We start from the raw sequence: 15,755 nt of genomic DNA on the forward strand, positions 1-15,755 counted from the left end.
TCTCTCTCTCTCTCTCTCTCTCTCTTTCTCTCTCTCTTTCTTTCTTCTTTTAAAATATTTTATTTTGGGTGTTTGAAGTTTTAAATCTTAAGGATTTGAAGTTGGAGAGCTTTCTCTCCAACCACACAGGCACCCATACAGCCACATTCAGATTACCCAGGGACTCCTTTTTCATGTCAAAACCATTTGTGACTCTCTCTATACTAGTAGTGTCTTCTAGTAGCTTTTTGTCAAGCGGAATGTCCCCCAACACATGCACTCACAGATGCCATGCATCTGAAGTTCAGCATACCCAGGCATTTTCTCAGGCTCTGGAAGCTATTACCCCGTCCCTCCATGGTCTGGACCTGCAGATGGGGAACAGGCATGTGCACAGCTGACTGACTCAGGACTCCTGTCCTCCAAGAGCATTGGATGTAAGAGGGGGCACTAAGGGATAAACTAGCAAACCACACTGACCTACAGAAAATGAGTTGTAGCCAGAAAAATGTTTGAATCAAAATATTCAAATGAAACGGACTTTAATGGAGGGGGCAAAGTCACTGTAGAGAGGAAATGAAAGGATCTTTATGGAAGAGTATTTTGTCCTAAAGACAGCCAGACGTGTGATAGAATGGGAATAGTTATGAGTTTAACACATGGCTCATACCCATTTCCCTGTTGGGAACCTGCTCAGGTGTAGTTTACAGAAACCCAGCTGAGTACTTGATGTAAAAATAGAATTTGTTGGTTCTAACAACAGGGAGGTCTGGGGCGGGAGGCAGCTTTGGCTTCAGGTACAGATGGACTCATGGGAGATTTCTTTATGGTCACGGCTACGGTTTTATTCTTCCCACGTGTGTTAGATAACACAACCACTGGCATCCCTCTACGACCATCTCAGTTCGGTAACCTCAATGAAGTGAACATTCACCTGAAAAATCAATGTGACCTCTGACTCGCAGCCGAACTAAAAAACAGGTGGGGGAGGGACGACTATTTATGGGGAGTGTTCAGAATGGGGTCTAACATGTAATAAAGCTCGCAGTTTATTAGCTAACAATTAAGTCCTGTGCCATCAATCCACACGGGAACTGATGATGAAGGCTTGTCAATGTCAGCACAGTGTGAGGATTATTCACACATTCAAGGGACTTCTCCCAACACATTCGACTGTGTTCACCACGCTCTCACTGCCTTTGTGGGCGTTTTCCCTGGGTTGGGTGCTATGCAAAGCATTTGCATCCAGCCTTTCACTCCCCCCCCACCCCCACTCACTCCTATCTAGAGAGGAAACTGAAGTGTGGGCGGGGAGAGATAAGTCACTGCAGGTGATGTGGCCAGCAAGCCGGGTTCCTGGCTGGAATCTGAAGCCAGCCTTCCCTGTCTGACACTGTAGCTCAAACACTTAGCACGATCTAGGTTTCCTGATTGGGTCAGTGACCTAGTTCTTCAAGTGTTTCGGTTTGCACCGAGTCAGAAAGCAGAATCAGAGAGCAGACCCACCTGTGGGCCTAAGAGGAGCGATGTAGGCCATAATGTATGGTGAACCACAGCACTGCGACCTCTTGGCAGCCCCGTGGTCTCCCCTCTCCTAAGTCACGTGTACAGCTACCTGTTGCCAAACCCCCGGGCTCTGCAGTGTATCAGTTGGGTGTTGCCATGCGTTCTTTTTAAATAATGCACAAGCTTTGTCAGGTCACTCGGCTCAAACCCTCCCGTGTCTCCTCATTAACTACAGACCAGAACGCTGGTACCTTAGCTGGTACCTCTCAAAGACCTGATCCTCCCCAGTCCTCCTCCAGCTTAAGTCACACCACGTCTCGTAGCGTATGCGCACAACAGCTGGCATGCCTGACCCTTCCCTGCATGCGCATGCCCTTTCGGTGTACTCTACATCCCATGTCCCAGCCAAAGGCCCAGGCCTCAGGGGTTGTACAACAAGGAGCTGTGAGATGCTTGCCAATTAGAATAACTACATAAGTCCTGCGGTCCCTTCTCCTTGACCTAACACAAATGTGTCCATCCCCTTGGGGTCTAGAGTGAGTGGTACATTCCTGGGCCTTTCAAAGGACTTTGGCTTGCCTTCATCAAACCTTGCCTTCTCTCTCTCCACCTGAAGGCTTCCCTCACAGTAAGTTCCCAGTGCCTGTCCCTTGGCGACTCTGGATGGAAATGGTCTTGGGTTGAGGTCTCTATCCTGAGGCATCTCAGGCGCCTGGCTATTAGATCGGGGATTTGTTTATTGCTTGAGTGAATGAGCAAATTGTACTGGGATATCCAACTGCAAGACTAACATCCCTGTGTTCCCTGGAGCTCCCCTCACAGAAAACAGGGAAAGACTATGCCGAGGAGCAGGAAGTCAGGAAAGGTGGCCTTAGCCGGAAGACACGGCTTGACACCTGCACAGCTGCTTCCTGGCTTGTGGAACCTTGTCCAGGTGATTTGCTTGTAAACTTCAGTTTCTTTGTTATGCAGAAGAACGACATTAGACATAGCTGCCCATATATCTACTCAAGGCTCTGTCACCTGTTTCAAATCTGTGGTTTGGAGTCAGCTGTGCCTTCTCTGAGCCACTTTCTTTTTCTGTGAATTTAGTACGAGGCATGCACCATGCAGGATTCTTGCGATGGCTCAGCGGATTAGTGCGCGGGTGAACCTCTGCTCTATATATGCAGGCGCAAGCAGTATTCATCTAACACTGAATGAGGACCACAGGATAGAACAGCACAGAACAGGCAATGTCTACCACATCATCAACACAGGAGTTTATAAAGAGGACAAGGGAACGAAAGGAAAGTCAATGAGCTAATGATCGTAATCGTTACGGACTGTGCTAGGTTTGTTTGTGATGAGTGGTAAGAACTCAGCATCATGTGGGGGCCTTTGTTAGATCCGGAACTCGGGAGTGTTGTAAGGAGTCGGTAAATATGTGGAAAACACACAGGCTACAGTTAGAAAAGAATGTTTCTTCATTGGAAAGAGAGGAAGGAGGGAGGAGGAGGGGAGAGAGGGAGGAGGAAGATGAGGGAAGGGAGGAGGGGGAAGAAGAGGAGGAAAGGGAGGAGGAGGAAGGAGGAAAAGGAGGAGGGGGAAGAAAAGAGGAAAGAGGAGGGAGAGGAGGAAAGGGAGAAAGAGGAGGAAGATGGGAAGGAGGAGGGGGAGGAGAGGGGGGAACAATCTTTGATGGAGGTTGGGCTTCTCATTGTTCCATAAATGCTGCCTCCCAGGTCTCCTCTTCTTATGTGTGTGACAGTCTTAGCTCTGTGTGTGCCCTTTGAAAGGGGGATTTATGGTTACCTGAGGTCACATAATCCTAACATCAGAGGCAACGCATCCATGCTGACTGTGAAAATAACACAATTCAATGGATGCTTCAGTCTACCTTTGGACAGCAGGGCCAGGATTCCTGGGAGGTTTCCCCGGATCTTAAAATGCAGGAGCAGCCTTCAGGCAGCCTGCTAGCTCCTGCACGCTGAGAGTGGCTCGCAGCAGGAAGATTGGCACTTGGTGGAGTACGCTTCAGGTGCTTAAAATAGATCAACTGTGTCATTAGACTACTCAAAGCAGTCATCTCATTGGCTCGGCTGGTGAGGGCAAGTGATGGCAGCCCGTGGAGAAAGGCCTTTGCTTTGCACAAAATTAAGCAGATGCAAGGGAGCAACTTTAGAAGATTCTTCCAGGGTGGAGGGGGAGTCGGCGGGGAGGGGGTGGGGCTGGTCACCAGTGCAGAAGCAGTGGGGAGCCTGCCTCTATGTACCCCTTGTCTGGCTTGGGTTCCCCCTGGAATTTCTGAGGTGAACGGTTAACTGTGCTCCCAGGCAGACACAGAATGTTGAGTCTGGCGTCTTCTTGCCCCCTAGCATCCTCCACTTCGACCTGAGCACACAGGGTACCACTGTCCTCTCAGCACATGATGCTCCTGCAGAGCCCTAAGCAGGTTCTAGCAGAGCATTGCTCTGATCTCCTGAAGTCCACATAGCCTGAATCACATAGGCCAGTACCTCACCTTGCTTAGTGTTGCCTCCTGAGTCCGAGATAGGGGAATTATGGTCAAGGATGGGGGCACAATCATCCATCTTAAAAAAAAAAAAAAAAAAAAAAAAAAGCTTAACAGAGCGTGTGGGCTTTTCATCAGCCAATTCATTCATCAGGTGTCCGAGCGGCCGCTGTGGGGGTTGGGGGAAATATGCTATTCTAGAAAGGCCCCAGGTAGCTGGGTGAGATCCCTGTTGTGCCCTCCCAGGACTTAGTCCTGGCAGGTGTCTTCCTGAGCTGACACAGAGCTCACACCGTGACTGGAAGTCCTCAGTTAGACCAGGCATGTTTTCTATGTCACGACAAAAATGGAACAACCATCAAAGGAGCCCCCAGAGGATGCCTTTCAGGCACTGGGAACTACTGATCCAAAATAGTCCTCTTTGCTCTTGGTCCTACTTTCTACTACCAGGTTCCCTGGAAGCCAAAGCTGACCTCCAGGAGACATAGTGGACCCTGCCTTTGCTCAAATGCATGTAACAGGATAAGATATTCGCCTCTGGGTGTAGGTCAGCTAAGAAAGTAGGGCTCACAGTGGGGCCTGCTCCCTTCAAGGGGACTTTAATGCCTGACAGGAGGTAGAGTGTTGACCTACCAACTCTAGGCAGAATCTAGCAATTCAGAGAGATTCACCTGCCTCTGCCTCCTGGGTGCTGGGCGTAAAGGCATGCACCACCACCTGACTCTAGTTTTGTTTTTTAAGCATCCTGGACCAGCTTTGGGTTCTCCATGGGATGATGCATTTCTCGCCATTGATGCTATATAGATCATCTACTAGACTGGGCTATAAAATCTAGGGTGATAGAGGCAAAGTAACTAGAAATACTAAAGTAGCAGAAGTGGGGTCAATGTGGCTAAATAGACTTTTATACATATAGCATACCTGAATTATAAATCCTACTGACTGTGGCTATGTTGGGGGAGTGGGGGAAGCAGTGCTTTGAAATCTTTGAGTTTGTTTTGTTTTCTTTTCTTGGTTTTTCCAGACAGGATATCTATGTGTAACCTTGACTGTCTAGGAACTCACCAAGCTGGCCTCGAACTCAGAGATCCAACTTCCTCTGCCTCCTGGGTACTGGGATTAAAGGCACGTGCCACCGTTACTTGACTCGGCTCTAGTTTTGTTTTTAAGATAAACTCGAGGGGGCTGGTGAGATGGCTCAGTGGGTAAGAGCACCCGACTGCTCTTCCGAAGGTCCGGAGTTCAAATCCCAGCAACCACATGGTGGCTCATAACCATCTGTAACAAGATCTGACACCCTCTTCTGGAGTGTCTGAAGACAGCTACGGTGTACTTACATATAATAAATAAATAAATCTTTAAAAAAAAAAAAGATAAACTCGAAATCCCAACTTTGAGATGAGTTAATAATTCAAATGTATTAAAAATCCAGTCCAGGGCAAACGTAGCATGCTGGCCACCAGAGGCTCATTGTACTCGCTTGTATGGTCCAATGAAAGCAGACCACGCTAGTTACATTTAGCGTCTGTTACCAGAATCATGCCTGGTGCTAGCCAAGATTTTAGCAAATAATATTTGAAGGAGTACATCGTCCAGTTTTGATTACCCTTTTGGACATGACCAGGAACTAGGCAAACTGGAAACCAAGACCATGCCTGTCAATTCTCTTACAATACTGTGGTCACATACTATCCCGAGTGTGTGTGTGTGTGTGTGATGTGTGTGTGAGATGTGTGAGTGTGAATATGTTTAGCCACTTTTGGTCTTCCCCTGTTTGAGATTCCCCACCCCCTCTCCTTCCCTTTCTGTCTTTCCCATTCTTCCTTGTTCCTTCCCTCCTTTTCTCCCCCACTCCTATTTTTCTTCTCTCCCTCCCTCCTCCTCTCCCTCTCTACCTCCCTCCCTCCACCCATCCAGCTATCCTTCCCTTCTTTTCTTTCTAAGACAAAGTCACAAGTATCCCAGGCTGGCCTTGGTGGCTGTGTAGCTGAGGATGACCTTGAACAATCTATCCCCCTTCCTCTACCTCTTGAGTGCTGTGATTACAGGTGCTGCCTCCACCCCATTTTATGCTGGGATCCAACCCAGAGTCTCCTGCATATAGTTAAGCACTCTGCCAGCTGAGCTCTAGCTCCAGCTAGGAGGGTGATGTTTCTGGTCACAAGTGGCAAAGGGAGTGTTTAAACATCAACCCTGGAGAGAGAACTTAGGTGAGACTAGTATTTTAGGTCACCTGTCAGCTCTGGGGGCTGGCTGCTCTTTGGAGAAACCTACCTACAGGGAGCACTTCCTTTGGAGGGCTTTCCCTAGCAGACATGGCCCTGGGGGTTGAGTTGTGTCTTCCCCCCCTGATTCCTACCTGGAGATCTGAAGACTTGGTTTGTCAGAATAGGACCTTATTTGCAGATAGCCTTTGTGTAGATATCAGGTTAAAATGAGGCCATGTGAGTGGTCCTATTCCAGTGTGACCATTGTCCTTACCAGAGGAGCAAATCTAGACACAAACACAGGCAGAATTGGAAGGGTCTGAAGAGAAACAAGAAGATGTCTAGGGGGCTGGTGAGATGGCTCATCAGGTAAGAGCACCCGACTGCTCTTCTGAAGGTCCTGAGTTCAAATCCCAGCAACCACATGGTGGCTCACAACCATCCATAACAAGATCTGGCGCCCTCTTCTGGAGTTTCTGATGACAGCTACAGTTACTTACATATAATAAATAAATAAATAAATCTTAAAAAAAAAAAAAAAAAGAAGATGTCTAGGTATAGACCAGGAGCTTTCTGGAACCTCAGACTATCAAAGGAAACTCACTGAGTTAAGGCCCTGACTTTGGTCTTGTGGTCTCAAGAACTATAAAGCAATACAACTCTGAGTGTTCAAAACACTCAGCATGTAATACTTGGCTATGGAAACCCTAGCGAAATAATTTACTTATTTTATAATCACTTGTTATGTGCTGGATATCCCTTTAGGCAACTACAGACTTAATTATTAATTTAAAAATATTTATTTTGCTTTATGTATATGAGCATTTTGCCTGTGTTGCATGTATACACACAATGTGAGTGCCTGGTGCCCTCAGAGGTCAGAAGAAAGCATAAGGTCCTCTGGAACTGGAGTTATGTCTGGATGGTTGGGAACCACCACGTGGTTGCTAGAAAAGGAGCTAAGGCCCTCAGCTAGAGCAACAAGTGTTCTTAATCACTGAGCCATGTCCTTAACACCCAGACTTATTTATTCACAACAACTCCATGAGAAATCCCATTAATACTCTATGCCCTCTTGATTATCATCAAAGAAGGGAAGTTGGTATAGAAAGCAGGCAATTTACTTAAGAGACACAATAAGTAAGGGACAGGGATGGGTTTAAATTCAGTCATTTCAGTCCAGTGTCCCCTTAAGAACTACAGGATGACAATTTAATCAGCAAACGACCCAGGGTTGGAGGTGCTTACACACTTCTGGTTGTTTTCTGTTCATTTACAATGGAATCTGGTGCATGTTGGTTGAGGGCCAGGGGTTGACCATTCACTACAGCAGATGCTGTCTCAGCCAGATGAAGCATTGCCAAACAGGGAAGTTGGGATTCAGAACTGAAATCGCTTCCTTTCTTCAATCCAAGTGCTCTTGAAATCACACTATGATTTCTCAGAGATGTGTGCTGTTGATTTTGGGTGATTTAAAAATGGTTATTTACATTATTTCTCTAGGTCCTCTCAGGTAATCATTGTCAACAACTGCTTCATTGTATGGGAAGCACGTCAATTATTGTTTGTTTCACTCTGTGTTGTGAATGACTTCTTCTCTTAAGGAAGGCTTAGGACAACCGGATGCAGGCAATGACATCAGCAGAGATGTTGCTACCTGTTCTGGTGTCCACATTGACTTCCTTTGTTTTCCACCTCTCTTTCTATTTGCTGTGAGCCCTGTGAGGCTGTGGGTGAATGGCTGTTACAGCCTGTCAACTGCCTTTCCTATCCTATGGCTTCTAGTGGGACTGGGCCACTGTGGTGAACCAGAGAGGGGATAACGATATTCCTTCCCCTGGCTACTTCCCTAGAACTGGGTTGGTTGCTCTCTGGGAGCCAAGAATGGCAGGCTCGGATAGGTGGTGCCTACCTAGCGCCTAGCTGAACCTTCTGGTTCCTTCCTTCTGCTCTTCAGGCCAGGGGCCATCATGACAGGATTGGGAAGTGGATGCCATAACTAGACTCCCTCCCCAGGGTTGACTCTTATTTTTCTGTGTGTTTCCCATACATCTGGGGAAAAGCTTTCCTCTCATCTCCCTATACAGTGCCCTTCTAGCCCCTGCCAGAAGCCCAGCCATGAGAATCCTCCTCTGTTTTTAACCCCACACCACAAGTAGGTGGCATGTTGCATGGTCTAATTTCTAAAGGACCTTTCTCTCCTTATTTCTGTCTTCTAACCACCACAAACCCTGGCCTCGTACCTTTTCTGAACCAAGACAAGGTGTGTGCCACCCACATAGGATTCTTACTTTCTATCTGCTCTCTATAGCTTAAGCCAAATACAATGCTGGCTTAAACATCTTCCTGAATAATATGGCTTCATTTATATACAAAACCCCCATACTGGCTACAGTAATGATGAAACCATCATTCTGAGACGACTGTCTGAGAGCTTGGCTTCTATGGCACCATCAGTTCAGAACCACCTCGCCTGACTCAGTGGCCAACCGCAGATTCACCCCTGATCACTGACAGCCAGCACCCATGAGCATTTCATCTGGTTCTCTCAAGAACTCTGACCTTGTCTGCATCTTACCGATCACATTCTAGATATGATCTGTTATGTCCGAGATCATGAAAATCCTGAAGTGGAATCTAGGGATCCATACTCCAAAGCACAGTTTATTCCAGTCAGTAGCTCGCTTGTGGGGTTAAATAATGTCTGAATACCCTTTCCAACAAAAGAAAAAGTAATCTCATTAGCATGCACAGAAGGCGTGGTCTGTGGTGGGCAGGATGCTCATCCCACCTTGAGTATGACCCATCCCTAAGTTTCCTACATAAGAAAGTATAGCATTTAGGATCTGTAGAACCACTGAGTATATTACTCCAGTGACTACTATGGTACTTTATGGGACATGAAACTGACTCTGGTGTTCAGGTCCCCAAGCACACTGGGGTTAAGTCTGTCTCTTCCAGTTTGGGAACTCCTTGTTATCAACACGAGAACTTCAACAAACAGTAAAATATTGTTGCTTGAGTGTGTACAGTTGATGGGTGGTATCCGTGACTCTAGACTGAGACAGCAACTGGTCTGGGTTCATGAAAATCCCAGAGTGTGTCATTGCCAAAGGCTGCATGCCACAGCCCATGTGGCATTGGGTATTTGCAGAGATGGGCCCCATGCAGGGACCACATGCGTGAATACATTATGGCAGAGATCATCATCTGAGCCTGTGGACATCTACTGTGGAGATAGTAGCTAGAATAGAGGTGTGGGAGAGCAGCTTCGGAAGGCGGAGAGGCCACCAGGTGAAGCACGGGAGTGGGCAGAGGGGCTGCTGTGATATGGAGAGGACTTACTGGACAGCGAAGGTCAGAGGAGCAAGCTCTCAGTGGAACGAAAGGGGCAAACATAAGAAGGCACAGAGGAGGGATGGGGCTGGGTCACACGAAATGCCACACAGAAAGTGAATATGGGGGAACAACCGAGGGACAGGACAGACCAGTTAGGAGATGCTTCAGTGGGGCAGGAGACAAATGATCCCTGGAATTAGACAGCCCATGTGTAGGAGGAGAGAAGCCAGATGATGGAGCCAGCCATAAAAGTCAGAACCTCAAAGCCCCGTCTCTCCTCTAGCATACAATATTTAAACTTCAGGTTGCAACACATGTGAGGCTGTGTAACCATGCAGGGGTTATGAGAAAATTGGCAACGGTGAAAGGTTTCTGAGTGCTCCGTGGACAAAGATGAATTCAAAATCAAATAGTTAATGAACTTGGTGTTTTGGCAGGTCTCGGCTGGGCTGTGTCACATGACCTCACTGTGCCCTGCCTCTGCTCTGAGAGTGCTGTCACACCACCCCAAACACCTGGATGAAGATTGGAAACTACCGCATGTTAAGAACAGTTCACTGTCACTCTTCATCAGGTAGATGATACATTAGAATATTTGCTCAGATTGCATTGGGTTAGAACATTTGCTTTTAAGAACTGCTATCTGAGTTGTGGACTTCACTTTCATAGAAAACTGTTCAATGAATTTTGGCTTGGGGTTAGGACAGAATTTCCAACATTTTCTCAGACAGCCCTAAACATATTTCTGTCATTTTGTTCTGTGTATTTACACAACATGGTGTTTTCAGAATTGATGATTGTAAAACCAAAAGATTGGTTAAACTCTGAAAATGTCCAAGATTTTCTATGCCCTGCTGTATCAAATAGTCAACCAAGATTGTAATTAATTAGGTAAAAGTAAATGATCATATCATGGCAGTATGCAAATTTACTTCAGTTATCAATATGTAGCAAATTTATAGTACCTAGATATCAAGGAATTATTTCAAAATTAATTTCTTTATAATTTATTATCAGCAAATATTTGATTTCTTTTGAACATTATTTTCTGGTTTATTTATTTTATTTATTTTATTATTTTGTGTGGATGAGTGTTTTGTCTGCATGGACGTGTGTGCCCCACATGCATGGCGAGTACCACAGAGGCTGGAAGAAGAGATAAGACTCCCTAGAACTGGAATTACAGACAGCTGTGAGCTGCCACATGGGTGCTGAGAACCAAAATCTGCAAGAACTGCTGAGCCATTTCTTCATTCCTCAGATATTTGATCTCTGTACCTTTTTATAAAGCTACACACCTGGAGCTGTGTAAATATTTACTGGGCAGAAAGGGATGACAAGTGGAAAGGTATAGGGAATCCTGAGCTAGGTGGTCCCTTCCACTTCCCTCATTGGTTCTGAGTGGGGAGCCCACCTGATGCACCCTTTTGGTTCACCCTCCCCCCCCCAGCCTCAGAATCACTCTTCTTCCAAATGCCTTGCTAATGCTCATCACACTTCGAGATGCAAGGATCCAGATAGTACTGAAATTTACACTCAGTACCGAGTGGCTGAGCACTGTCTTGTTTCGTTGCGTGTGGAGCAACTTTCTTGTTTATAAGCGTAGTTTTGTACATGTTTGTGGAACCCGTCCTTGTCATTCCATTTAATCCTCCTCCAAGTTATGCTTCTCAATTCGTAGTGAAGGGGTGACACCCGAGAGGACTGCTTGCTAACATCCCAAAATTAATTTAGCGGTGACAGTGACCCCGATGATGGCCGATGATCACCTGTTGCTGACACATCAACTGTGTCCACAGACAAGCATGTCACTAAGTGTTTTACACAAAGGTGTGTGATGTGTAGAATCCATTCTATTCTATATTTCTGCAGATGAAGCAACATGTTGAAGACCACCCCATTACTAAGAGGAGAGAGGCCATCTAAACTGGGGACCCTCAGAGGCAGAGTAAGCTCCCCTCTCCCCTTCTTTTCTCCCCTTCTTTTCGCTCTTTCTTTCTCAGCAGACTCTCACTTTGTAACTCATGCCTGCCTAGAATTTACCAGGCAGCCCAGACTGCCTTTGAACTCAGGGAACTCCTCCTGCCTCAGCCGCCAGATATCTGGGATGACAGTCCATTTGTCACAACACCTGGCTGTAGCTGCTCTTACAGTTAGTGCCCCCAAACCGCAGCTCTGGGTTCTCCAGATGACCTGATTAGGAGTTGAGCAATAAGTTATAGTTTGCCCAAATTTCAATGTTGGCGCCCGAACCACTGACTAGGAATGGTGCCTACTGTCAAATACAGTTCATGTTCCAGAACCTTTCGAAGCCCAACAATTAATAAATGGCTTCAGATGACCAAATACCAATAGTAACGTCTCATCTATGAAGCTGGAGCCACCCACCTCACAGCTTCAGTGAGTGGGAGTTTCTGTGTGGGGCTTAGCAGTGCTCAGGTTGGTAACTGGCATGAAGACCCCTTAACTGGTATTGGAATTAACACTGTGAATTGGGTTATTTCACATCTAAAAGGAGAACATTTTTGATCACATCAGACTAGCCAAGGGCCTCCTGCCAATATTCTGCTCTGAGGCCCTATGGCCTTGTTACTCTATGAGGTCTGATTTTGATTCTCACCATCTGCAGGGTCTCCTTGTTGACATGAAGCTCAATGATAAAGCCCAGTTCTCAGGCCCTGAGACTCCCCATTAGAGCGCTCCAGCTACTGAGTATTCCTCTCTATTGGATGCTTGGGGGTTCCCAAGGTTGTCCTGGTCATTTTATTGATCATTTCCCAGCATGACTGCAAACTTAACACCCCCTAATTAGAAAAGTAGATTTTTTTTCAGTCTGTATTATCTACAAGACTTAACTAAAATATTACATTGATCATTATTTCAAAGGAAGGAAGAAAAGACAGGATGAAGGGAAACCTGGTTTGGGTTTTTTGTTTTTTTGTTTTTTTGTTTTTTGTTTTTTCAGTCTGAAATACTCAGCGTTGCTAATAGAACAAACATTTTCTTAAGATTCTAGAACAGCGAAAAGGCAGAGTCAGTTGCTTATTGCCTTTCTTAGCTCCTTCTCATCTATCAGTTACTGGGAAAGACTCCCATAAACAAAAATCCCCCCTAGATAGAGCAAGGAATGGCAGGCGATCCACACCTTAATTTTTCCGAAGCACACAGATGCAAACATACGGCCCTCCAGTGACAGGGTTGAAGGGCTTCTCCCCACCCACTCCCCAAGTCTGGTACGAAGCCAGAACATCATTTCAGACTGTCAGCTAAGAGGAAAAATTCTCTGGCTATAAGAGGGAAAGGGAGTCCAGCCTCACTCCCTTGCTTAACATAGCTATGTGATACACAAAGGAAGACGGCAGAGATGTGAGTCACACAAATGCGTAGTAAATAAATACATTTCGTTTCCATCCCAGCGGCTGTGCAGCCTCTCTCTGTGCCAAGGCCTTGAAGTGGAGGGAGAGTCAGGAAGTAGTGGGGCTCGCCTGGACATAGCCTCACTCAGGTGCTGAACCCCCCCTTCACCCCGCCCTTACTGCCAAGCTCTAGCTTTTGAAGAAAGACCTCGTCAATTCTTGATCAGAAAGGTCTCCGGTGTATCCCTCCAGATCTCATAGCCGAGCAATCTGAGATGCCAAGAGTTGGGACTAAGCCCGAAAGTCACAGCCCCCAACTGGGAATGCTCGCAGGACTCCTCTGGGTCACAGATCCAGCCAGTGACATTTGAACACGATTATGCCCTCCTAGGGTATTGCCTGGGTCACATTAACCCAACCAGGACCTTCCTGGGTTGCTTGAGTGCATTTCATGGTAGCCAGGACCCTAAATGTCTAGCCCGGGTTCTGCAGGGCAGTTATTGCTTCTGCCGTGCCAGAGCTGTTGCTCAAAGGGTTTGCCGCTTCTTCTCATCCTCCTGTAGGCTAAGCAGCCTCCAGGTAGGTGGGGAATCAGCCTGGACCACTGAGGGAATAAAAGCTGAATCTTTCTTCCGGACCCAAAGGTGGCTTCATGAGGATTTGTTTATCAAATCGCTCTTTGCTATCCCAGGTCCGCCCAGGCCCGCCCACGGCCTCCCTGCTCTTCCCGGGACAAGCAGGGCCTCCATGGATTTCCAGATGTGGGCATGGAGGTCTCCTGGGAGCCCCCCACAGTCAGACAATGGCCACACTACAGTTTCTTAGGCCTTTCCAGGCACAGCTAGGAGACAGCAGTTTTCCCGACAGAGGCAACTGGCGCCGCTGATTAAACATTAGCAAAATCATCAGGAAAAGGCAGACCCCAAAGCTCTCCCTGTGCCAGGGAGCTCCGAAAGCAACCGAAGGAGGGAGTCAGGGAGTCAGGTGTCCCCGCAGATACCGGCTTCCTTCCTCTTTCCAGGCAGCCTGGGCGCAGGCTCCTGAACCTCCCGCCCCCACCCCTGTTCCCATGGCAAAGGAGAGGAGGATCCACTTACTGCTCGTGTTCATGGTGATGCCTTTGCTCTGGGTCGTTCATTCAATACGGAGGAGGCCCCGGTTGCTTTTTAAATCTTGTGTTCTCCTGGCCTCACTCATCACCTAGGGGTGAAAAGGCAGAGCAGGGCCAGCTGTGTATCCTCAGGTGCGCTCTCCCCCTGCTGGCCCCTCCGTCTGGGCTGGAGCCGCTGGCCTTTAAGGCTAGTGGACGAACAGGGCAGGTGAACAGGGAGGAGGGGCAGGCGAGGAGGACTCAGGTGCCTGGTCCTCAGCACCTGGGACCCGAACCCCGGGCAGTAGCGAGTCTGGCAGTGCTGGCTCGTGTGCACCCCGCGTTATCCCAGCCAGCAGGCTGCGGAGCCCGAAGGGGGTGTGGACCACAGGGAGGCAGGGCGGAGGCAGCGCGTCCCCGCCCGGCCTCGGGAGCAGCGACCCGCCCCAGGACCCACCTCTTGGCCAGTTTTGGGAGCCAGAGGCCCCTGCCCCGGCCCCTGCAAGCGGCTCATGAATCCCGCGGGTCGTCTGGGGTCTGGGATGCCAGGGCGAGCCAGGCGAAACCTGAGAGCTCGCCATCCATGATGTGGGCTCGCAGCTTGGCAGCGCGGGGGGCGCGGCCGCTCGCTGCTGCCACCTGCTGGACGCGCCGGCGCGTGTCTGAGGCTCCGCCCTGCAGGGCTTTCTGCCCGAGTGCTGGGGGTGTTGGGGGAAAAAAAAAAAGAAAAAAGAAAAGGGGGGGAGGTCAGCCTGGGAGGGGGTGTCGGGGGTAGGGTGGACCTGGGTTCTAGGGGGTGAGCCTACATAAAGACGGAAAGTTATCACTAGGAGGACTTAGAGGGAGAGACTGGTTTTGCAGGAGATGAACTCCCACCTCAGCCCAGGGCTGACAAGCTAGGTGCCTTGGGCAGGTACTGAACTGGAGCCTGTGACCGCTGGGTCAGTGACTGGGATGCTCAGGTAGCCTTTATCCTTCCGACTTGGGTCCCCATTCCCCTACTTACTCTCTTGATTCCTGAGATCACTAGATTAATTTGCTCTAATAACCTACCTCCCCTGTCTCACTAGAAATGTTCACTGCATGAAAAAGGGGGGAGGGTCGTCCTTCTCAGTAGGCCTCCTCCATCAGAGCCTGGCACAGTAGGTGTCAGTTAAGTGTTGCTGACAAAAATGACCCTTGTCTTATGTGACCCTAATATGGCACAACCCTAATTGTGGAAGATCTAGCGTCTTCACCCCGTTGCTCTCTCCCACCTGAGGAAGGCAACAGGTATATAGCCTCATGATGTTGGGTCACCTCAGCTTGTACAGCCAACTTACTTCGAATTATTATTATTATTATTATTATTATTATTATTATTATTATTATAGCAATTAGCTGTCACGGCTATTTTTTGAATTTCGGGGGTGACAACTGGCCAAAATACAGTGGAGGCTCTTCACATTCCTATAACGGCTGACTCTGGCACCTTCTCAGCCTCGTTTATGCTTATCGAAATGCAACGACTAACCAGACTAGGAGACCATATATACCATCCCAGTCCATACAGTGAGTCTGTATGAACTCAGAAAACCGAATACCCATATTCTCAGAGTTCTCAGTCCCAGGGCACAGCATCTTGTTGTCAGACAAGGTTAACTAGGAGTTCTGTGTGAGGATAACCTCATGCACTTGAGTCTGGGGTCTCTAGTTAAGGTGATATAACTGCCATCTTATGTGGGGAGCCGCCCTCACATTCGCCATTACAAGATAGCGCTGATGTCCTGTGCTCTAACAAACAA

The 15,755-nt window shown here is 47.9% G+C and overlaps 1 protein-coding gene across 13 annotated transcripts in view; it reads right to left on the reverse strand.

The window, feature by feature from the left end:
- Ablim3 (actin binding LIM protein family member 3) overlaps positions 1-14,634 on the reverse strand; it is a 115,907-nt gene extending 101,273 nt beyond the window's left edge. For 5 of the 13 annotated variants that reach the window (XM_021214837.2, XM_021214831.2, XM_021214830.2 and 2 more), the window contains exons 1-2: positions 14,429-14,634; positions 13,979-14,081 (exon numbers count right to left, since the gene is read on the reverse strand). In XM_021214837.2, coding sequence (XP_021070496.1) covers positions 13,979-13,991 — 13 coding nt within the window. In that variant the 5' untranslated portion in view covers positions 13,992-14,081; positions 14,429-14,634. Of the gene's footprint in view, positions 1-13,978 lie in introns of all 13 variants that reach the window. The other 8 variants (XM_029547239.1, XM_029547238.1, XM_029547235.1 and 5 more) reach the window with 4 other exon arrangements.
- Positions 14,635-15,755: the final 1,121 nt, after the last annotated feature.

Source organism: Mus pahari, chromosome 15 (assembly GCF_900095145.1).
Source record: "Mus pahari chromosome 15, PAHARI_EIJ_v1.1, whole genome shotgun sequence".
In the NCBI taxonomy this organism is placed as follows: domain Eukaryota; kingdom Metazoa; phylum Chordata; class Mammalia; order Rodentia; family Muridae; genus Mus; species Mus pahari.